At 37.2% G+C, this 24,590-nt stretch overlaps 1 protein-coding gene across 2 annotated transcripts in view; it reads left to right on the plus strand.

The window, feature by feature from the left end:
- The first annotated feature begins 5,894 nt into the window (after window positions 1–5,894).
- The window catches only part of LOC136747868 (SITS-binding protein), a 46,527-nt gene continuing 27,831 nt past the window's right edge, over window positions 5,895–24,590 (plus strand). Inside the window, exons 1-5 of one of the 2 annotated variants that reach the window (XM_066701141.1) lie at window positions 5,895–6,178; window positions 6,417–6,861; window positions 10,714–10,885; window positions 23,257–23,464; window positions 24,226–24,376. In XM_066701141.1, the coding sequence (XP_066557238.1) occupies window positions 6,174–6,178; window positions 6,417–6,861; window positions 10,714–10,885; window positions 23,257–23,464; window positions 24,226–24,376 (981 nt within the window). In that variant the 5' untranslated portion in view covers window positions 5,895–6,173. Of the gene's footprint in view, window positions 6,179–6,199; window positions 6,862–10,713; window positions 10,886–23,256; window positions 23,465–24,225; window positions 24,377–24,590 lie in introns of those variants that run through there. The other variant, XM_066701140.1, reaches the window with a different exon arrangement.

Genomic DNA, 24,590 nt, shown 5'->3' on the forward strand with positions numbered 1-24,590 from the left:
ACTGAGACAGGAAACAATAGCCACACTACATAATAAATGATGTCTGACTCTTGTTCAAGTGGACTGAGATAACTGGTGAATGGGGGGGGGGGGGTTGTCATGGAATATGAACACTGCAGGGGTGTGTGAAATGGGTAGAGTGCCTTTAACCAGTGTCTTACAAGCCAAACAGAATTATCACATCTTTTTATGATTAGTCAGTCAGTTGTGAATTCTTGCGGCCTTTTAAAATACACAGGGTTTGGTGTGATAACACCAAAGGAGATCAGTGAGTTGGCACCAGGTGTGAAAAGAGAAGATCAGAACTTGCTGCTGTCACCCATGCTTGTCACTGTTAGAGTTTTATTTATACATTCAAAATAAATTTGCAGGAAGGACCAGGGTCATGTGGAGAATTTGATTTGACACCTCTTATTGTATCAGTAGCACCACGTCAACTGCTCAGTAGTGGACAGAGCATGTCTGGGCATTGTCAAGGCAGTGGATCGAGGAGTGATATTAAGACTTTTTTTTGTTGTTGTTGTTGGATCTCTTTGAGTGTGTGTATGTCATTTAAGACTTCAATCATTTCTGACTTCTAAAACAGTTTATAGTTTTATGCCTTTCTTGTAGGACAACAGATCATATATATTCCAAATCTGGACTTAAAATAAAACGCATATTTTCTGAAAGGTAAGATTCCAGTTTTATTTTTGAAATAATCAAATAAATCTGTCATCTTTAAATGCACAACTGGACAATCCGATATCTCATTGTTCCCACCTGTCTCCTTTGGTCTGTTTCTCTGGCTTAAGTCTTGCCGGATGGCATCTGTTATTTGCTTTCCACACATTTTCCAAGCTTGGAAAACTCCTGTCAGATGTGACTTTTCTTGATTTCCTGATGTGTTCTTGCTCCATCAAGTCAAGATTTGGACATTACCAATAACTGCAACAAAAATGGAAATACAATAAACTAAATGCATTCTTGACCAAGCCAGCTCCTTAATGTTGGACTTTGCTTTGGCTTTGAATCTGTGTAGCACTCAGACGCTACCTCAGAGCTGTGGAGAATTGTGGATTTGTTGATGAAACGACAGCTATTTGTTTCTGGTTAAATTCCAGCCTATAACAGGATGCTGCAGACGACATACTTTGCATGCATTGTGCACGACAGACAAAGACCTCTGAACTCATCCCCTAGCATTGGGATTGAATCAAGTCTCGAACTTGGAAAGGAGTTGATGAATACTTATTGAATTGGGCTGGTGTACAGAGCTATTAGCAGACCAGCTAGGTACCAGATCTCACACTTGGTAGCTTGATTATTAGGAAGGAACATTGAGAGGGTGTATTCTCACAGCCTTATCCAATAACTTTTTCCCTGCCAGAGGTATGCTGAGGATTAGGAGGGTGACGTATAGAGTGGAGGCCTCGGGGAACTGATCCTGAAGGCATTTTAACAGCCACTGGGTACACCAATACAATTCTACTCCTCATAATTTACATCAGCCTTTATTTTGTTTGTTTGTTTCTCTTTTTGTTTTGTTTTTAGGTGGGGGTGGTGGACAGCAATGCATAAATGCCTTGCAAATGTAAACAGTCTAAGAGAGAGCACAAGTTAACATGAGTACACAATCAGCCTTTGTTAGTTTGCACAGCCTCCCTGTCCCCCAAAAAATAAATGAATTATTATTATTATTATTATTATTAATAATAATAATAATAATAATAATAATAATAATAATAATAATAATAATAATAACTGTTAACTAGAACCTCGGTTAAGTTGTCTGCTTCCTATCAGGTTGAAAAAGGGTTAAAATCATAAAAAGCTAGAGTTTCAGAGATAGTCTATGATGCTCCTTTATTTGTGTACTGCTCCCCTTGCATTAGCTCTGGTAGTAACTCATTTAAAACATGTTCGGGGGTTTTCAGGACAAACAAAACTCACAAGAGTTTTTTTGGTGCAACTGGAATCTTTATTATTCCGTTATGGAATTGTAAACAACAAGAACAACAAACTGTAGATATTCATACAATTAATGCAGGACTCTACAAAGGGAGTAGCTCAAGTATCTGAATAATCTGTGACATATCCCATTTTAATCCCAAATTGAAATGTTTTTTTGGCTGCTGCTGTTGTTCTTGCTGTAGTCTTGTGTTGTTATGTGATGTGCACATGTACAGAAATGGATATCCAGGGTCTTTGTTGTGTTTGCATTGCCAGATCTATGTAGACCTCAGGGGCAAGGCTAAGGTCCAAATGGAATGCAAATATACCTTATGGCACATGAAAATAATACGAACACAAGACCGACAGCTGTGTCTTGGGTGGGTTTAGGGGCAGGTGTTCATCTTTCCCCTGCGAGTCTGCAGAAGCAAAAGAAAGCCAAGCTCCTTTCAGCAGATTGCCCTGCCAGTCACTGATCCAGTCTCAGGGCCTGCAGTGTGGTTAACTGAATGCCCTCACAGCCATTGTGAATTCCTTCGAGCAAAGTTTCCACTGAGGCCACTGCGAAAGAGAAAAGGAACGCACCCTAGACTCACGTGTGTCCGGGTGGAAGGCCTCAGCTAGTCCCAGACATGTCTGCAGAACAATTTACAATGAATTCATCTCACCCACACTATACAATATACACATATATGTATATCTATAACAACATTTAATTGAAAAGGGGCATTCAAATTCATCTTTAATCTGAAATGTGAGATTAAAATGTGATTAGGAGAAAGGTGAAGCTTCCATTTACCGAGGACATTGATACTATTGGTTTGTTATGAGATGATATGCATATCGTTTGTTTGTCCTGGTCATAAATAATTTAAGTAATAATTTGCTTACATTTTACTTTCAAATTTGTGTATTTTCTAAAATGTTGATTCCTTAATAAAATAGATTCTTTATACAATATTATACTTAAAACCCCTACTGTTTAATATAATTAAAAGGCTCTGATTTAGAAAAATATTTGTTAAATTAACTGTTCAATTAAGTAATAGAGAGTTCAGGTGGAACTAAATCCAGCAGGGTTGGAGGTCCAGGGGGCCAACAGGGTTGAGAACCACTGGAACAAACACTGGTTCCCCTTAAGATTAAACAAAAATTATTTATTTATTAATTTATGTATTTTACTGTGCTGGATTATAATATTTAAATAAAGATGTATTGAATCTTTAAAGATTAAATATTTGTTTTCATTCCCTTGTTATTTTTTCTAATTAGTGGTCATAAACTCACAAAATAGTGGAAACAATACCTCCACTGTGTTAACCTTTTCTAAGTCTGATCTGATATAAACGCTTATGTAACCATATGTATTGTTATGTAACCCTTAAGGAGAGTTACAGATGATGAGGAGTCCAATATAATACAACATAAATCAGTTTGATCAAATTCCTGTCTATGTAATATGAACTTTATAAGCCTTATTTGGTATTTCTTTAGTCAGTGGGGTCCCCAGTACCCAGCTATAGCTGAGCACTTGGATCAAGGAAGGGCAAATAAGCCAAATAGTAGCAGGCTAAAGCTACTGGATCTGTAGGTCCATACTGATGTCTCGGCATGCATACTTTAAGTAAGAATCTACTTATGGGCTTCTGCTTATAACATCCAACATGCAATCTAACTTCTGTCTGGTTCTGAGGCTCAAGGTTGCACATACAGTAAATGTGTAAAATTGGGAAGAGGGGTTGTGTCTGTACGCAAAGGTTTAGATGCTTTTGGCTACTGTACTGGATATGCACACTCAAGGTAGGTAACCATAGCTTGATTCATCACTGATTGTTTGTTCACAGCATGGCAATAGGTCACCAATGCGAAAGGCAGCTGTGTGAACCCAAATTTGCACAATTATGGTTCCTGCCTTGTGAACCACCTTCCTTATGTTTAGTATTATTCTAATGATCAAACACTTCACCACAGATGCGCTTCTTGGGTTTATTCTGCTGTCTTTTTGACAAGGCATGAAACTAAGCTCCTGCAGGAAAATCAGGGGACTAAGAGCTCACATGATTCTCTTAGACCTGGTTCACATGATGGAACAGATGATAATTCTGTATCACCAAGTACAAAATTCAATTCCTGTGGTCCACTTATTATTGTATGATTATACTATGTAAAAGAATAACTGCCATTTTCCAATGAATAGATTCACGTTAGTGGACAAATACTGGAAAAATATACACCTATTAATTTGCTATAATTTTAAAGCAGACCCACCAGAACATTGTGTGTTCTCAAAGCATTTCATACAGACAATTAAAAGCACAGAATTTATTAAGTCTTAAACAGAAGGAGTATGACATAATTTACCTCAGGACTTGCACTGATAAAATAAATTAAATGGATAATATTTTAACAATGAAACAAATACCTGATTACAAAATCTGAAACAAAGAGCACTTGCACCTAAAACTGGCAAAAGAGACAACATGAATCAACTGGATCCGTAGTGACCAAGTAAGTATTGTGCACTGAAAATGTCGAACCTGTGCACAACCTCATGGTCTTAGAAGTAACGATATTACCAAATTGCAATTTTCTTACTTTTTCCAAACACTTAATTGCAAAGAAACATAATTGCATGTGGAAAACTGGATCTGCACATAAACAGCTCATTTTATTGATTTATTTGTTTATTCTTATTCCTGAAATATTGGCATGCTGACTTCTCGTCTTGTGAAAAAACTAAGAAAAATAAAAGATTTCTTCAAAGAATTCTCATATGAAGTCAATTATTGTGGAGCCCTCTGGTTTAAGCACTTTGTCCAGACAATGACTGTTGATAGATGTAAATGTCACATGTAAATGTCATCTCCAGCCAGCCATGTTTTGAACGCTTGACCTTGCGGGTCAGAGGTCGTAGGGTGACTTTGTTTAATAGGACATACCCGTAAACAGCATTCCAATAATGAACAGCTTCTGTCTGATACAACTGCAAACGCTTATATACTAGTTTGAATAAATCGAGAAATGGTGAAACATTTTTCTAACTATAAATTATTTACTAACGGACCAGACATTATTATCTATGTGAATCACAAATATTAAAAAAAAATAATCAGATTATATTGGATGTTACTTAAGCCCTTGATTAAAAATATTAATACGTTTTCCAAATATTCCAACTAGCCCAATTGGCAATAGTGTAAATACATCTGAGTGTCTTCAAAAGGTTAAATCAGAAAATCTAGTGAAAAATAGGGGAAAATTCGTATGTTTTTAAAAGTAGTTTTAGTAGCTATTTGCATAAAAATGTGTTATAAAGAGTTTAAAAACTATTCTTGATTATCTGTTGTTTTGTTTATAAATCAGCACTTCATTATTTTCATATGTATTTCAGCATAAATAAAACATTCGTTGTGAACAAGTATATTTATGAAATACACATTTGAAAGTTGAACCTATCCAAACCTTAACACGATAATAATAATAAATGTAATTTTGACTAAAAACACTTTGATGCATCCCTTACATATACATGGAACATAGACACCAATCACATTTTTACCATTTGCACAGCAAGCTTCACAGTTCAATATGAGAAACTCCAAAGTATGCAAACTTATAAACGAACATTTCTCGAAAACGATTAATGTAAAAGTACAACCAGAATTCTATTTATTTTACCTATCTCTGCTCGCAAAACAAACAAACCAAAACACCATTTCAGTAAGAAACCGTCAATCAAATCACAATGAACTTTTTCCAAATATCGTTTTGACTTAATTGGGAATTATTATTATTATTATTATTATTATTATTATTGCAACTAATAATACAGCACTTATATTTCATTTTCCGTATAACACGTATCGGGTAGATTCCATGTATGTAACTTTGAAAAAAATCAAATAACCCAGCCCAGCCGCACATCTCCAAAGGCGCCCCAGTCGGGCGCAGCGCTGAAATGGACTGCACTGGTTCTGAGACGCACTCCAGTCCCGGTTGGGGGGGCAGTCTGGTTTAACCTGCTGCTTGAAATGTGCAAAGCTGTGTATCCTATCCTCATCACTTTCTCCTCTCCCCTTGTGAAGAGCAGTTCGGAGTTGCGTCAGACCCGGTGGAAAAGTGCGGTGCAAGCAAATACGCAGCTAAGGAGCTATTTGCAGGCATTACTGCCAAACCCGGGTTAGACTGCTCACTGCTCAACGATCAATGCAATTCAAAAACATAACTTTACACTTAACAGCATGTGGTAAGTCACCATTATTTTTGGAAATGTCAGCAGTGGGATGTTGTTTTTTTCACATGACAGGTTTCAATTGCTCGCATAAATACGCATGCATAACGGGTGCATACTAACTTTTTTATATATATATATATATTTTTACATGTACTCTTATAATAACATGAATTGAGCCATGGTCTTTTTGAACTGATAGTTTTTTTCCTGATTATTTTGTTTCAAACAATATGCCTCACACTCGAAATAGGAACCCCAGCCCCATCCCAGAAGTAACATGGGACTCGGGTCTGAAGGAAATGAACGAAACGTGGAAGGGCGCAATCGCCTGTCTCGGTGTGGCCATCTTCTTCGTTATGACCATTGGGATCATTTACTGGCAAGTGGTGGATCAGCCCAATAAGAACTGGATCCTGAAGGGCAGTTTCAGCGGACTCATCTGGGAGAGAAGGACCCATTCTCTGATAATACAGACACTGACCGAGGAGAAGACCTTTGTGGAGATTGACGTGGGAAACTTTCCGGACTTGGAAGTGCCCTTCGTGAAGAACCTGTGCTGGTTGAACAAGACCGAGTTCTGTTACACTTGGGATTCAATTGCAGACTTGGAGATCTCCATGGACTCCGATTACGCACCAGGAACTGAATGCTACAGTATAAACTGGACACCTCTGCATTGTAAGGTGGATCTGAAGGTAAATGTCACCTCCGTTGAGTACGCGCAGCCTAGATGTAATCTAAGCAGAGATCTAAGATCAATCTTTTGGACCAGAGCATATCAAATCCTTACACCAGAGTCCTTAAAATAGAATGCAGTAGTGTTTATAAGTATATTAGCATTTAAAATCCAACCCTGGTCCACTGAAATCGAAATAGGTATAGTAAAGCCTTTTAGGTTCATTCTGACCACTATGGCAGAATGATAACAATATTTGAGAAACGAGACTCTTATTGTGTCTATGATTTTGAGTCTGTGGAAATAGTAATAGGAAAGACTTGGTTCTGTTTGGCGACAGAATATTTATGTGTTCGTGTGTGTGTGTGTGTGTTTTCTTTTATTGAATAATAATGGGTGTAGAATGTATTTATTTATTTTGTCATGCATCACAATAGTACTAAATAGTATTAAACGTCGGTTTAATCACTAGACCTAAAGGACACTAGGTTTCTATATGAACTGTATCGAACTGAATTAGATTACCCACCAGAAGCCGAACGCTACATCATCAACTGGACACCTCTGCATTGTCAGGTGGATCTGAAGGTAAATGTCCTCTCTTGGGTAGATGGCATGAGTTGCGTTCTGTAATTTAAGGCTTATAGCAAAGACACATTTATTTGGACATAAAAAATAATATGAGCGTTTATTCTTATCTGTATTACATATAATAATTTTCGGCATGAAAAAAAACCCCAGCAGTTAACGTCCTACTAACTTGTAAAAGCGATGTGAAATAGGTTTCTATAGTAAAACTATCTGTCTTGCGGGTTGTATAAAATGTGCCAACTATAGTCAGTTACAACTTACACACATTTAAATGCAATTAAACATAACATGCATTAATTAAGTGTGCGTAAAAAACAATATTTAAAACAACAACAGCTATAATACATACATACATACATACATACATACATACATACATACATAAATGCACACAAATAAATACACACTTATGCTCCAAGGCTTAGCTCGTATTCCAAAAACTTTTCAAATACTTTACCATTATTGAAATCATTTTCTAGAGCCGCGATGCCTTTCATTACTAAAGTTTTAGGTGGGTCGGACGGACGGATTATAAAACAAAGAACATCTTTTGTTCTAGAAAACAAATCGGATGTTTTGAAAATTAATCCCACAATGAAACGCATTCCTGAATTATTTGCCTATCATGTGGTGTTTTAAACCCCAATAAATGGGGTGTTTGTTGGGGATATGTGTACGTAGAAATCCTATTAAAGTGTTTTCAAGTGATGCCTGTCTGGCATGAGATTAAATACATTGCAAAATACAATACAATGGTAATGCGCTTGAGGTGCAAAATCTTAATAAATATCTATTACTCGATTCGATTTCTCAGCAGACACTCTTATCCAGGGTGACTTACAATTGTTACAATATAACACATTCTTTTTTACATTTTTAACCATTTATACACCTGGGCATTTTACTGGAGCAATCTAGTTAAAGTCTCTTTAAAATCCAGCATACAGTGTTAAATAAATCTAAACGTTTCTAATATTGTGATATTTTCATATTTGTTTTAGAAATATAGGTATATTTAATCTAGGAATATAATACATTATTTAGCATCCCTGCTGACAAGACATTAAGATAATAAAATTATTTTGCATTAAATTAAACCTATATATATATATATATATGTATATATTTATATATTTGAATGTCTTCTACTGAGGAGAATAAATTAACATTAATTTATTTTAGCCCTGGTTGAAGCTCCAGGTGTATTGTGTTTAAGAGTTGTTATAGTAGCCTACTGTATCTGAGAAAATGACTGTAACATTCCCCTCAATACAGAGAGAGGCCAGGAAGTTCATACATCATACAGAGCTGCTCTGGGTTAGAGAATGTTTTTAAGACAGTAAAAAATCACATTTTTCATTTTGGACTCCATTTGGAATACAACAGGTTCTGTCCAATTGAAAACAGTAAAATTCTAACCCCAATTACACCCATTTTATTTATTTATTTGTGTGTGTGTGTGTGTTTATTTATTTGTATTCATTATATCGTTTTTTCCATCTTTAGAAAGAAAGTACTCAATATTCAACTAGCACAAACAAATACGCAGCCACTTTATTGGTAGGAATTGCTTGGTTTCTAACAGAGAGAAAAACAACTTTTTTTTATCCAGCTTGCGTTTTACAGTAAGGCCCAATATCAGAACTGCATGCCTTATATGTATGTTATACATTTAAAATGTTGTTTATTCAGCATTGTTTTAAAATTATATTTATATTTCTTACAATTGTCTAATCCATATATATAGTAGACAATTTTTAATTAGAAAACGGTATGCCCAGTTGTTGGGAACCAAGTCCCAAGGCGTTAAGAGAACTGGGTTGATCAACATTCATGTTTTTTCAAGACAAGACAAATGTTTCAAATATAATATATATATATATATATATATATATATATATATATATATATATATATATATATATATATATATATATATAATATTCCAAGCCATATATAATGTATCACATTTACATTAATATAATATACAGACTACAGTCACTTAATTTAATTACTGCACAATAAAATGTAACTATGTTTTATGCAAGTACACTGTCATATGACTTTCTTTTTTAATTATGATGATTTGCCTGTTTGATTAAGCTTTGGAAATCTATTGAGAAGATACTTTTAAATTACCATACCTGCTTTGGTTAATGTATTTTTTTTATTTATTTTTTATTTGCTTATCAGTTGTTTAGGTTCACAACTTGCAATTGATCACAATCACAATTAAATGAAGACTTTTCTCCCTTTGATTTTAACCTTTTGTATTTAAACTAATTTTAGTTGTCCCACCATTATTTACATTTCTCAATTCAAGTTGATATTGTTTTAGTTTTATGAAAGCACTGTGAGATCATAGGGGCAAATCCCAAAACAGAAGAATGCTGTTCAGTGTAATTAAAAAAAAAAATAATTGTGCTTTCAATACGTTCATCCTGTTTTTACCTCCAGAAAGGTTTTGGGCTACATGGCCTATATTTTTTGTGCTCAAGCAAGTTGGAGTGACTATTAGCTATCCTTTAGAAAGGCATCGTGTACCAATTCCTCTTCCTAACTGTCATCAGTCATGTCCACCCGCTCTTTGTAAAGACCCTTGTTCGTAACACACTGGGGGGTTAATAAAAGAGGTTGGGAAAGGAAATATTGAGGGAGCTAGAAAAGGAAATCAAAATTGTGACAATTCACCCCTGACCTGGAAGCCCAGTGTAATAATTTATCACTGTCTACATCTGCATACAGCTCTGATCAATGACAGACACTGAGATGGAGCAGTTAGGACATAGAAAACACACCTATTACCTACATATGAGTTACATTTATAGTGTATGAAGTTTTATAGGGAAGTTATGTTTTTAACTTTTACCTATTACTGTTAACGAGTGAATCCAAGTAGTCGGAAGAGTCATTATAATTGATTACATTACGAATGTTTTTGTTGATTTTGTTTTACCAGTACATTTAAAATATTCGTTCTGTGTTATTAACTGTGAAAAGGCTTCTGACCGCACTGTGCTCATTATATTAGAAACCATTGTGTCAACTGTGGAATGCATTCATTGTAGAATGTAAAATGTGATGAAGACAACCTGTTGTGTATTGTACCCACAGCTTCTGCACTTACAGGAACACTACTGTATGACCACACTACACCATAGCTCACTTACCTATATTTCAAAGCATTCCCATGTGTGAAAAATCACAGCCGACGGAAGGCTTCTAGCCTGTGCATGGGAGGACTGTCCCTCAGCTGATGCTTGTGTGGCTTTTCTTTCAGGATTGCTTTTCCATGGCCAACATTTCCTGGTATGGTGGAGCAACTGTCCACGGACAGACATGGCCATTAAACAATGTGAATATTTCATCGCAGCCCTTCGTTGTTAGTAACCTGAGAGATAACCCAACGGGCTATGGATCAGTCTTAGAACGCTACTTCCTTGGATCATCAGGTAAGACATTCTCTCCATTCTTCATTAATTCTTTTAATTAGCATACCTCATTATTGCCATGCTTCTTCTGATTTGTATGTTGTGTTTATTGATGGCAAGATGTGTGTGCCAAGACTTTATTTTACCAAGTAAAATGCACAACTGCTGCATTCCATCTGATGCACATAATACTGTCTTCCCTCTGTGCAGTGTCCAGTGCAGTGAAGTTAGTCTCCACATCCCCTTTTCTTATGTACCTGTTAAACTTATAGGTGTTCCAGGGGACTTGTTTTCAGCATTATATGCCTTTAATTTGTTACACTCTCTTTAAATTCAACCTTTTAGCAGCAAAGATTTAAAAAATAAATAAATCCTCAAACGTACACAGCCAGCAAAACATTGACTTGCTGTTACAGAAAATATACTTTAAAGGATAGAAAGGATGGAGCCAGGCAACAAGCAGACCAAAAACAACTGACACGTTCAGCGAGGCCATGAAATGTTTGCAGATACTTTATTATACTCTAAAGCTTTGTGACTTTGTGGTGTGCATTATTATATGGCATTAACTTTCACATAAAATCACATTGAAAACAACTCTAAAGCAAATGCACTCTGTGTGACTATCACAGGCTGAGGGAGGCTTCTCCCAATACTTTTGGTATGTTCGAAAATCTTCCAATTTACACAAGCCAAAGGGGAATTTATTTCTGCTTGATAAATTACACATGAAACAAAGTAATTCATCTACAGGTGAGATTTCGGCAACATTTAGGATGAGGTAAACATGTTTAACTCCATTAGAATACATTCTGTGTATGCGTAATGATTAATATATATATATATATATATATATATATATATATATATATATATACATAACCTGCTGTACTTCAAGAGATAAATGCTTTACAAGTGTCAGCAGTTAATGCATTTAATTGACTGAGCATCCTAATTGCCCCTGGGACTCCAGTGGCACAGCTCTGCAATGAGAGGTATGTGTAGCCAGGCCACTAGGTTCCTAACCTGGGCTGCGTTGTAACTGTTTCATACCTCCTGCACACTGCAGTTAGCCCCTCTCTGGGTCGGTGATGTCCTTTCATGAAGTCACTGAATTTCCTTTCTGCCTTGTTTGGGAGGTACGAAAAAGCTCTTAACAAGAGAATCGTGGCTTGCAGTGGGCATTGGGTTGGGGGTGCCCTGCATCTCTAGAATGAGCTGTAAAAATAGCTCTGGCAAGTATGCGAGATGATGTCAAGCAACACCACTGAGGACAATGACAAATCTATCGACCTCTTGTCTGCAGTCCTTCCCTGCTGTTACAATGCAAACACCAGTGGTGCCAGTGCCAGAAAGCTCCGGGACCACTGTGTATGGTAAATATGGAGCAGAACTCACAGGTTGTTTGGAGAGGTTGCTTGCAGTGTATGGGATTTGTGCAAACCGGATGCACGATGACATTTTTAATCTGTAGTCAAATGTAATAGTCGACATTTGTTTGTAATGTTTGGTTAGACTGCGCGCTTCCCCACACAGGGGAAATATCGTTTTTCATGTTGTATTCATTGATTAGTTGACATTGATAACTTTGTGCAGAATTGTAACAAAATACAGGCTTTTCTTTGCATAATTATTCAATTTATTTTCTTTATAAAAAATCAAATGCAGCAATTATTGTACAGTATACAATAATCTCATCTAACATGAGTGAAACCTTTCAGTAACAAAGCTTACAGACAACCAGCATGCCAAAGAAGGAACCTAACTAAGAACAAGGTCTTCAGACTGCTGTATGCAAGGTTTTTAGGACAGTAAACCCTGGTTGGCCTTTTTTTGTTGTTATTATTCTTGTTTAATGTGATCTCTTTAACATTGACATATGTGTTGGAATGTAGTAGCCAGGGAAGAAAATGTGAAAGTTGTAATCCTTGTTCCCGACAACTGTTCTGAATAAGATTAAAACTGAGGCATGACAAAAACTAATTACTATCATGTGACATAAACAAAAGGGTATTATTAGGATTTCCTAGACCATTGTTTACGCACACATTAACAGTCCGGATTTATGTAATATCTGGACAGATTTAGCTGATAGAGACGCATGATTTTAATCTCTTTTCCACCTTCTCAAAAGCTGGTTTAAATGACCAAAATCCCTCAGCTCCTTTTTTGTGCAAAAACAAAAAGAAACAAACAACAACAAAAACTGAAACAAAAGATGAATAGAGTAGTGCTACATAACATCTCTGGATATTACAACCTGAGCAAAAACAGCATTGAGCTCATTTGCTTGTAAACATTTTGAGTAACAGAATCCAAGTATAAATTCCATTGCAGAGAGCTTGTAGCTGTATTATAGCAGGATGAGATTTGTTGTCATTTTAGGTCTTACATACAAGCATCATGCACCCTGAACCTGCAACCATGTGACATCTAAGATCAATTGTTTTGGACCACAGCATTTAAAATTATAGCAGAGTCCTTAATAAAGATTGCAATATTATTAATAAGTATATCAGCATTTATGATCCAAACCTTTTAAGTAAATTTTGACCACTATGGCAGAATTATGACACAATTTGAGAAACAGTTATTTGTTTTTGAATTTGAGTCTGTGGAAATGGTGATAGGAAAGACTTGGTTCTGTTTGGCGACAGAATATTTGTGTGTGTGTGTGTGTGTGTGTGTGTGTGTGTGTGTTTCCTTTCATTAAATAGGAAGGGGTGTATCATTTATTTATTTATTTATTTATTTATTTATTTTGTCATGCATCAAAACAGTACTTATCCTCAAACCACTGGATAATCACAAGACCTAAAAGCCAATTGGTTTCTATATAATCTATATGACATTTTTATGTAATTATAATTGACGCAGAAACTTTTATTCAAAACTCCCAAACACAGCTAAAAAAGAGTTAGAATGATTAAAATAATGCTAGTCTCAAGCCACATTGTCTGACTAATGTATTCTCCTTCCATCGCCCACCCGCCATTTTTTTGTACTTTACAGACAAAATAAGGTTTCCTCTGAAATAACAAGGCTTTTATAATACACCTAAACTAGACAGTCTGCTGATTCTATCTTGGATATTTCCTCAGATCATTCAATCCTTTAGGACAAATACATTTTGGGAAAGATTTTGTCTTCTTTTGCAGTTTCTGCAGCAAGTGCCTGTAAATTATAGTGTGTTGAGTTTGCTAAATACATCACCTGCCCTGGAATTGGTCTGGAAATAATAAAAATAATAATTTATGGGGTGCTCCTGACTTTTGTGTGTCTGTGTAATAAGACTCAGCGAAAAGTCCAAAAGGAATTCAAAAAGGCACAGAGAATGCAAGCCTTATTATCTCTATCCCCGCAAAGCTGAACATTACATTACCGTGCTGTTTTGATTAAAAAATCCACAGCCAAGCACAGCAAGTCTTGCTGTAGTTGAACGTAAGATCAGAGATCATTGTTTTGGGATTTGAACCCATTTTACAGCACAGTTGGGTGTTTTTATGCCCCTCAAAAACCTTCTGAATTTCAAAGAAAACAAATGGAGTTGTCCTGGTCTCATGTACTGGCTGTTTTCTGTTCTGCAGTGTTTGATCTGCAGAGTTTCAAGGTACATTCAGAACAAGGGAGAAATCATTTTTAACAAAAAATGTATTTTTGATGTACAATAGTCACAATAGCAAGGGATATTAGTGAGGGTCTGCTACTGAGAAAGTGCATTTGTTATTCCTAGACATGCATTATTTTTGAGTCTCCTAAATACACATTTTCTTAATCTCACACAGATTTTTACATTTCAATTTGCTGTTGTAAAATGAGTTACCCTTTTAAAAAAAACTCAGCTTGCACAGAGCCACAGACCATATGCTTTTATGGACCTGGCACAGTCCTGCAAGTCTGCAAACTTCACAAATCCTCATATTTGTTGAATGCAGTTTGGTGATGACTTGCTGAGGCTTTCTTAAATAGAAACTCAGTTTGAATTGGTATTGAAATAAAGAGGCTTACATTCTGATTTTGCTTCTAAGCATATGGAAAAAGTTACAAACAAGAGGAAGCCAATCAGACGATGCTGCCAACTTAACTTATAGTTTCTTACAACATTGTATCAAATTAGCATTTACACCATGTCTTAAGTTTCCTACCCAATATCTTCCACTGAAATTATGAATCTCATCGCTAAATCTGGAGTGCTAATTAAGAGTGACTTTGACCAGAATTCATTCAAAACTTTAACCCACCCATCAATCACTAATTTGAAAACCAGTATGTATAAAACCATGATGGTATTTAGTTTACCTTGGGCTTCATTTATGTGACATTTTAATGAAGTAGTGTGACCCTGAATGGGTCCAAAGTTTGCTATTTCTGTTGATCATTTATGTAATCCATCCATCCTTTTTCTGCTCCATCCAATACAAGGAGGGAACAAGAGTCTAACCCAGCTAGCACAGGTAAACTCCACAGAGATGCCAGACCAATGCAGTCATTTATGTAACATATTATTTAAATTATTTAAAGACCCTGCAGATACTAATCCCAATTATTTTCAGAGGATATCTTCAATCACTTTTATGGGTTACCCTTCCATGGTCAAAAGCATCTTTAAGAGTTCTGCCAAGAAGAGCATAGCAGAAGAGAAATAAGTGTTTTGAAATCATCATGACATTTAATAAATTATAAACAACAGAAAGCATGTGAGATCACAAAGTTGACATGGAGATTTTGTTTCAGCTGTAAAGTACATACATAACTTAGAGTGGCTTACAAGTACAGCAATCAGTATTCGGCAGAAAGAAACTGTTACATAAGAACAAAGTGTCTTTAGGGATGGTATCTGGGTCAATTGAAAGGCAGAGAAGACAGATGTTTCTTCACCTTAGACACTGAACAAGGGGCCTCAAAAACAGCAAATGGTGGATCATTTCAGAGGGTGCAGAATTGTTAAGGATTTGTCTCTGAACTGTAGGGCTCTAAAGCAAAGAATTGGCCAGCAGAAAATGACTTGAAGGTCTTGATTTCCACACAGCAACACAGTGGGTCATCAAAGATTTGAGGTAGGACTTTAGGTTACTGACTGTACGTCTTGCAGATGTTTGTGATCTTCAGGGTTGCTGGGGTGGATTGATAGCTGGTTGATTCCAGCTGAAGTGTTTGTCTTCAGTTTGCTAGCTGTAAAATGTAATCTGCCTTGGACATTAATTCTCACAGTATGTACCCTTCAGTTTAATTTTCTTTGTCATTTTAATTGTGTTAGGGGGTAGGGTGGGGTGGGGTGGGGTGTGGGGGTCGAAAAGAAAAAAGTCAAAAGCAGCTAAACTGACCTCGACGGGGAAAGAAAAAGTCATAAACGCCTTCCTGAGATATCAAGTTGCTACTGAGATCATAAATATAACATTCTATGGAGAACCTAGCATCTGGTGAATACTAGAGCAGCTCTTCACATTTAGCACCTTTAGACCGCCACGAAAGGTTGCAAACTACCCACTAAACATGTATGCTGCTAATGCCCAGTGCTGAACCTCAACAAAATTAAACACACAAACTAGTCTACATGAAAATATAAACTTGCCCTGAACTTATTGGCCGTATTTCGTTTGGGGGGGGGGAGTTGTTTAGTTTTATTGATTTTGGGCTTAGACAACAGAAGGTCTCCACATCTTCCTTCCTAGCAAAAAGGAATGCTTTTCGAATAATTTATAAGTTGGTTATCAAAAAAGTATATTCTTATTTGAAAATAGCACGTCTAAGCATTGTGTGGAAGCTGGTAGTATTTAGGGAATTGTTCTAAAAATATGTGGTGCGGCAGCGGCCCCTCTTAAACTTGTGAGGAACTCACTCTGGCCATAACTCAGGCCTTAAATTCTCTCTTAAATTTCAGACAATGACAGTTATTGATTCTATCTCGTGCAGTCTACCATATATTACATACCCCTTTATGTGGGATATCCAAGATTTGATAAATATTAGAAAGTGGGTAAATGTTTGTTCTGACAGTGTGGTTTTAGACTAAATTAATACAAAATGAGAGCCTTGAACTGGTCACTTGGTATGGAACATACTGTGTCTGTTTTGAAAGGTGATGACCTTTCTTCTTTTTCTTTTTTCTACTCTGTTCTGTTTTAATTGGTACACCAGTTGACAATACCAATGTATTAATTTATATCTAATTTATTCTGATTTACATCCTCAAGAAGAATAATAATAAAATCTAATACTACTAAAAGGAAAAGAAAAAAAGTCACTTTAATGAAGTACAGTAATTGTTATTTTTTCTATACTTAAACATACGCAAGAGATTTTTTCTGTACTTAAAAGTAGGTTTTTTAACCATTAAAGCAAGTTCCCAGACTGATTAAGAGGTAGGAAAATGTAATAAGCATTCTTAGCTGCTTTTAGCAGAAATCTGTACTCTAACTGTAGCTTTAACTGCATATATATATATATATATATATATATACACACCAATCAGCCATAACATTATGACCACCTGCCTAATATTGTGTAGGTCCCTTTTTGCCGCCAACATAGCCCTGACCCGTCGAGGCATGGACTCCACTAGACCTCTGAAGGTGTGCTGTGGTATCTGGCACCAAGATGTTAGCAGCAGATCCTTTAAGTTGTGAGGGGATGCCTCCATGGATGGGACTTGTTTGTCAGCACATCCCACAGATGCTCAATTGGATTGAGATCTGGGGAATTTGGAGGCCAAGTCAACACCTTGAACTCGTGATTCATCAGACCAGGCCTTCTTCCATTGCTCTGTGGTCCAGTTCTGATGCTCACATGTCCATTGTAGGCGCTTTCGGCAGTGGACAGGGGTCAGCATGGGCACCCTGTCTGGTCTGCGACTACGCAGCCCCATATGCAACAAACTGCGATGCACTTTTTCAGCAATTTGAGCTACAGTAGCTCGTCTATTGGATCGGACCACACGGGCCAGCCTTCACTCCCCACGTGCATCAAGGAGCCTTGGCCGCCCATGACTCTCTCGCCGGTTCACTGCTTTTCCTTCCTTGGACCACTTTTGATAGGTACTGACCACTGCAGAACGGGAACACCCCACAAGAGCTGCAGGTTTGGAGAGGCTCTGACCCAGTCGTCTAGCCATCACAATTTGGCCCTTGTCAAAGTCGCTCAGATCCTTACGCTTGCCCATTTTTCCTGCTTCTAACACATCAACTTTGAGGACAAAATGTTCACTTGCTGCCTAATATATCCCACCCACTGACAGGTGCCATGATAACGAGATTATCAGTGTTATTCACTTCACCTGTCAGTGGTCATAATGTTATGGCTGATCGGTGTATATATGCAGTTAAAGCTACAGTATATATATATAAACTCAGACTGCCCTGACACACATATATATATATATAGTATCAGGGCAGTCTGAGTTACCAACCTAGTGAGGATAAAGATGCAGATTGCCAAAATTGTCATAAAAGATTTAAATATGTTTTGTGGAAGGCACAAATAGTTGCACAATACATGGAACACAGCAAGCAAGTTAAGCAAGGCTCTTGTTAACCTTTCAGTTATATCCTTTGCTTTTAACAGAGTAGTATATAAAAGGTAACCGAGCAACCAAAGTTCATTCTCAGCAAACCTGGGACAGATCAACATTCAGCTGCTAAATCAATGTTAATAACACAATGATTTGTCTCAGGTTGTGGAAGAATCCAGCGCTGTATAAAGTTGTATTTTATATGTTATATATAATTACTGACTATTTCAAACAGCTTAAATATTTACAATCAAATCAAACATTTATTTGGAGAAGCAAAGACATCAAATTAGATAAGAGGATGAGCCATTTGTTTTTCATACATGTTATTATTCAAGATATTTTAGCCAAGTTGCATTTTGGGGATTGTCCATATAAATACATTAATTTGTTATGCTTCTCATTTGAAATCCTCCAGAATGTAGTAATTGCAAAACTTGATAAATACAAGTTTGTTTTTGAAAATATATACAGTATATTTCAAATAGTTTACATATATATTAATATTTTCAAATAGGGTTAATTTTCTGCTAAAGAAAATTATATAGTCATCCATCTTCAAAACCACTTATCCTGGCAAGGGTCGCCGGGAAGCTGGAGCCAATCCCGGCAGGCATAGGGTGCAAGGGACAGGACACCAGTCCATCGCTGGGCAACACACACAGGGCAATTTAGAGAGACCGGTCAACCTAACCCGCATGTCTTTGGATGGTAGGAGGAAACCGGAGTGCCCGGAGAAAACCCACGCAGACACGGGGAGAACACGCAAACTCCACACTCGACCCCAGGACCCTGGAGCTGTGAGGCAGCAGCACTAACCACCGCGCCACAATGCCACTTGAAAATTAGATATTTTCTGATAATATTTGACGTTGTGCAATTTATATCTAATTCTCTTAAAACACTGGACATAGTTGGTGTTCACAAATAAAATATATACTATATTCAGGTCTTGCAGTAGAAGGATTAAAGTATTTTTTGTATTTGTTTTTCCCGTTGACTTTATATATAAAAACATATATATATATAATATATATATATATATATATATATATATATATATATATATATATATATATATATATACACACACACAATTAAAAACAATATGTGAAATGCATGTTGTTTTTGTTGGATCATTTTTTTCTTCACCTGTTTGCAACAACTGTTCAACACTCCTGTTGTGGGGCTGTTGTTAAACGTACCAAGGATCCCTTTGCAAAAATTATGCAAAACTTCGGAAGCCAGGGCTTCTGCAGGCCATGAGGTGTCTGTGCTGGCATTAAATGAAACAGCTTCATACGGGAGAGTGACAAGCGAGCAAGATTTGGCATGTCAGAGAAATCTGAGAGGCCATAGGAATTCCTAGGAGGGCAGATACATCTGTGGACACAATTATCTGGTTCACATAATCTCAACACTTAACATGGCTGCCGGAATGCCGTAAATATAAACAGTGAAGGGGGAAACCACATCACCAGGCCAACTCCTTCCTCTCTGAAAATTTAAAAATGAGTCTTGTTTTTGTCAAGGGAATTACTCTAATATTACTCTGAAGCTGTCAGTCCTGCATGGATGCCAATGATGGCCTAGCCAGAGAACCCATAGGCTGCAGCCAATCATTGTGTCAGAGCTTGGCGTCACCAGAATGGAGGTTGAGAGGGGTCCTCTCATCATTTCAGAAATGACACGCAATAGCTGTGAGATGACAGGCACCTGGTGTGTAAATTATGTGGTGTACTTCCAACAGTCATTACACTTTAAATTGAAACCCCCTTTTAAACCTCTCAACCTTACGAGCCCCTAATTATTCCTATGGGTGAATATATAGCTGCATTTGGATATTCTTTTCTTTTCCTGATGGAGTCTTTTCTGTGAGTGCATAATTCAATATACAGATCCCGAGAAGTGATTCGTGAACGTGTTCTTTTACGTGTTTTGGGGTTGGATTTATTTTGATGAAAAGAATCACATTGCTTGAGGAAAAGGATTTGAGATTCAGTCTGTATGGTTTTGGAATTAAATCATTGTGCTAAAATGTGATAGTGCTAAGGTTTCTGTACTATTTGTTTTTCCCCCCATATATACTTATATAATCACGATAGCTTGCACAGTTTACCGGGGCCCTGTCGTAGTTTGAAAGTGTGTCTTAATGGCATGTCTATGAAAAACCTGCCTGATGTCTCATTTTATATGAAATGGTAAAGTGAACCTGAATTCAGTGTCATGCTTCAATTGGATTTTGGCAAGCTGCTCGCACCATGAAATCCATTGCAGTTGCAGGGAGGGCTGCAGGAGAACAGCAGACTCACCTTGTCATAGCAGGTCACGCCAGCCTATTTTCTCTGAACTGCCAAGGTTTAGTATACCAGGGCTGGGATTAAATCAAAACTTTAACCCATCAGCTAATAGAAAATTACAGAACTGTACTCAGTTGCAGCATCATTTGAAGTAGGATGCCACTTTCTTCTAATCATAAATGTAACAGCTATGATGTACAGCTATGTAGTTTGCTATTAGCGGGTGGGTCAAAGTTTTGATTCAATCCGGCCCCAGTTCATAGTTTGAGTAACTTGATCAGTCAATGATTGGATCAATGTAAAAACAGATATATAAAGATATTACCACATTAAATAACAAGGCGATTGGATATGATCTGTTTGTGGTGTGCAGTGGACTTATATATTATACATATTTTTTGCAAAGGAAAAGACTGCAGAGTTTGACTGATACTCATAACATGGAAAAACAAAACAGGATGAAAGCTGATTTAAATGTTAAACTCGCAATTTATAAAATGTAGGCTACCATAGGTAATGGAATGTTTCACTCATCCCATAGTGGGTTGGAAAAAATGGTCACAAACTAAGGTTGTTTATTGGGTACCATGACTGCCAGCTTGTTACCTACTGCCTTAACTTTGTGGTTTAGGCTCATAGAACTGCCCATAGTGTATCACAAAGTGCCTGGAGGTATGATGTATTGGTGCAAGGAGAGCATCGGGGAGAACAGTAAATAGGATGCCCAAAATCTTGATGTCAATCTCATAGAATGCTCTTTGGAATTACCAATCAGGTGACTTACACTAAATTCTCGTGCGCCTGTCAATACAGGAGGAACAGGATGGGCCTGTGCATACAAGTAGCCATTTTGTAAAATGTACCTCAACAATATCGAAGTCAAAAAGTAATTTTACTGACACAGTTTTATGTTTCAGTGTGTGGCAACTGTCTCCCTGTTCTCTGTGCCTGCAAAGCAAAACAGTGGCTTAGCGTGAACAATCATAATTCCTCAGGGAGTAAAGCTAAAGCTAGCTAGCTTTTGTTTTGGTGGCTCCCCAAAAAATGACCCTAGAGATGACACCAAAATTGCGATGGCTATTTCTGAAACTCACAGCTTAGCCAGCTAAGACAGTATCTATAAATACTCCAGCATGCATATAGATATATACCAGTACATACAGAGGATGAGTTTCCCAACTCCGGTCCACAGAGGAACTCTGACAGGGCATGCCACTCCTCACTCTCCCACTGCCAAGAGCCAGGAGAATTCCCCTCAGAAGCCTCTCAGTTGCTGAACTTAATCCATTGTGTTCAATGCTTTCCTTGCTGACTTAAGAACACAAGGAAACGTCAAAGAAGAGCATCAGTCACTTAGCCCATTGCAGTTCACCTTTTTCCAACACACTACCAAGGGTGATGGTCAAAGCTTTGTACATGTGGAACAGTGTGGAACAAATGATACACAAATCATTTTTAATGTTATCCTGTCAGTGATTATGTCACAGTGCGTTGGCCTCTACAATGTGTCTTGGCAATTTACCCCATGGACTAATAATTTCATATGCAGAAAATTGGGTATAATGGTGTTTATTGTGAATCTTTTTGTAATAATCTCCTAGTCCAGTGGTTCTCAATTCTGGTGCTGGCGGAACACTGACCCTGCTTGTTTTTGTTCCAACCAATTAATTACTTAATTGAACCCTTAATTGAAGTATTTTGATTACATTTGAATCTTTAAATTGTGTAAGTGATACAAAGTTAAGAAGCTGGTTCCTTAATAAGATATTCATTTCCTTATACAATTTTATAATTAACTTAAAACCCCTACTGTTCAAAATAATTTAAAGGCTCTGATTTAGGATATTATTACTTAACTTAAGGATTCAATTAAGTAACTGAGAGCTGGGTCTGTGTTCCGCCAGGACCAGGATTGAGAACCATTGTTCTAGTCATTCTCGGCTCGCTGAACCAAATTTGAACTACTAACTAGAGTCAACTTGTTTCATCGGTAGCCGTCTAATTCCAAGTTCTGTTGTTTTCAACCTGTACAGTAATTCTAATGCCTATATGCTATTTACCCCCTAGGAAATTACAGATTATTTCTGTAAATTGTATTTTATTGCAAATGTATTTCATTTCCTATTCTAGTCTTTAGTTTCCTCAATATGGTCTCTCCAGAAATATTTTAACACTTGGTCCTTAAATTCTTATTATTCTTCTATTTGCAAATCTATACTTGACATGTTGATTATTATTATTATTATTATTATTATTATTATTATTATTATTATTATTATTATTATTATTATATTAGGTTTCTCCTTTAGAAACTATTTAGAAACTAGTCATGCATTTTCTAGGATTTCTACATTTTGTTGACTTGAAAATATCACTCTTTGAGCAAATTGATCACTGTCTTCACAATAAACGTGTGCGGATTCAGTATGAAATTATAATGAATTAACTTAGGGAGTTTTACACATCAGGTAATACTAAAAAATGTTCCCATGATGTGAAAAGCATAGCAAGGTGGAAGATTGTGACAGTCCGGGAATGTCTGTACTTTCCTGTTGACCTTGGCTTTTCTTGTGCCCTTCTTCAAGGTGTAGCTCTGCTGATTGCTCAGGATGTTCCGGTGAATATTTCCATTGACAGCAGGAGGCACTTCTGCTTACAGACGCCACCCACAACAGCGCTAGTGCCCCTGCAGTACAAGGTGTGCGTCGGCGACAACATGAAAACCGTCCACCAGGAAGCGGGAAGCCAGCTTTCTGAGCATGAAAGAGTGCTGCCAAACACTGACATTTTACGGTAAATAGGACCCAGCATTGCCAAGCACTCTCACCAGCAGCAGGACTCCAGCAACTCATGACACTGTGACCCTTGGATGACCCACAACAACCCTGTTCTTGTTGCCACTCTTGAGAATAGTTCAGTATAGTCCGTGCACCCTAGGGAAAGAAAACACTGAAAGTTAAATGGATCCTGTATATTTGATCTCCTTCCTTTTAAAAAAGTGGATTTTCATAAAGTGTGGTTATGACCATTCAAGGTGTCCTTCAAAAGCTGGTCTTTTCATTTTAAAAAGGTGCTGTTTTATCCCACCACACTTCTAAAGCTGTATAGCATTTCAGCCTCTGAGAAGGTTTTGGATACATTGAATAGGTAGATGGTGGTATGTAGATAAAGCCATACACAGTACTCCTTGGAAAACCATTTGTAGAAGATAGGAACATGAAACAATGATGGGTTTCTTTACACTATGTCAGTAAAAACCAGAACAGTCCATAAAAATGGGAGAATGGAATTCTGACCATGGTTTTGTGTTATTGAGAAGCCTAATCAAAACCCCAAATCACAGGCCAATGGTAATAGGACAGACAGACAGTGTATCTGTACAATATTGTTTTTACAAATCCTGCCAGGTATTATTCACCATGCAGCCACCCTAAACCAAATTATGACTACACAGTGTCATTTTGCTGTGTGTCTTTAATGACTGTAACATTTGCACAAATGAAAGAATGTCAGGATTGCCAACCTGCACGGCTTTGTTCATCTGAAACCCCCAGGTTGCCATTCTGGAAGCTGTTGGTCAATGTAGATTCGGGAGCCAAAGTGGAGCGGGAGCTGAGGACTTTCTACAACCGACTGAAGAGACACGGCCTAGGGGAGGGTGTAATCAGCCTCAACGAGCATTCCACCATGTTAATCTCTGACATGGTAAGGCTCCTGGTTTGTTGTCCTCGTCAACATGCTTGCACGTCTTCTGACGGAGTCATCTGAAAGCAAGTGTGAGAGTTTTTGTCATCTCAAAGGTGTAATCATCAGCCTGTCCTGGTCCAGTCCTTTAGAAATTACAGAGCTGTAAAACAAATCTTGACTCCAAGCAAACCAGGACACTGAGCAGACACAAAAGCAGAAACCTGCAGTGATT

The sequence above is a fragment of the Amia ocellicauda genome, chromosome 4, assembly GCF_036373705.1.
Source record: "Amia ocellicauda isolate fAmiCal2 chromosome 4, fAmiCal2.hap1, whole genome shotgun sequence".
NCBI classification, from domain to species: Eukaryota; Metazoa; Chordata; class Actinopteri; order Amiiformes; family Amiidae; genus Amia; species Amia ocellicauda.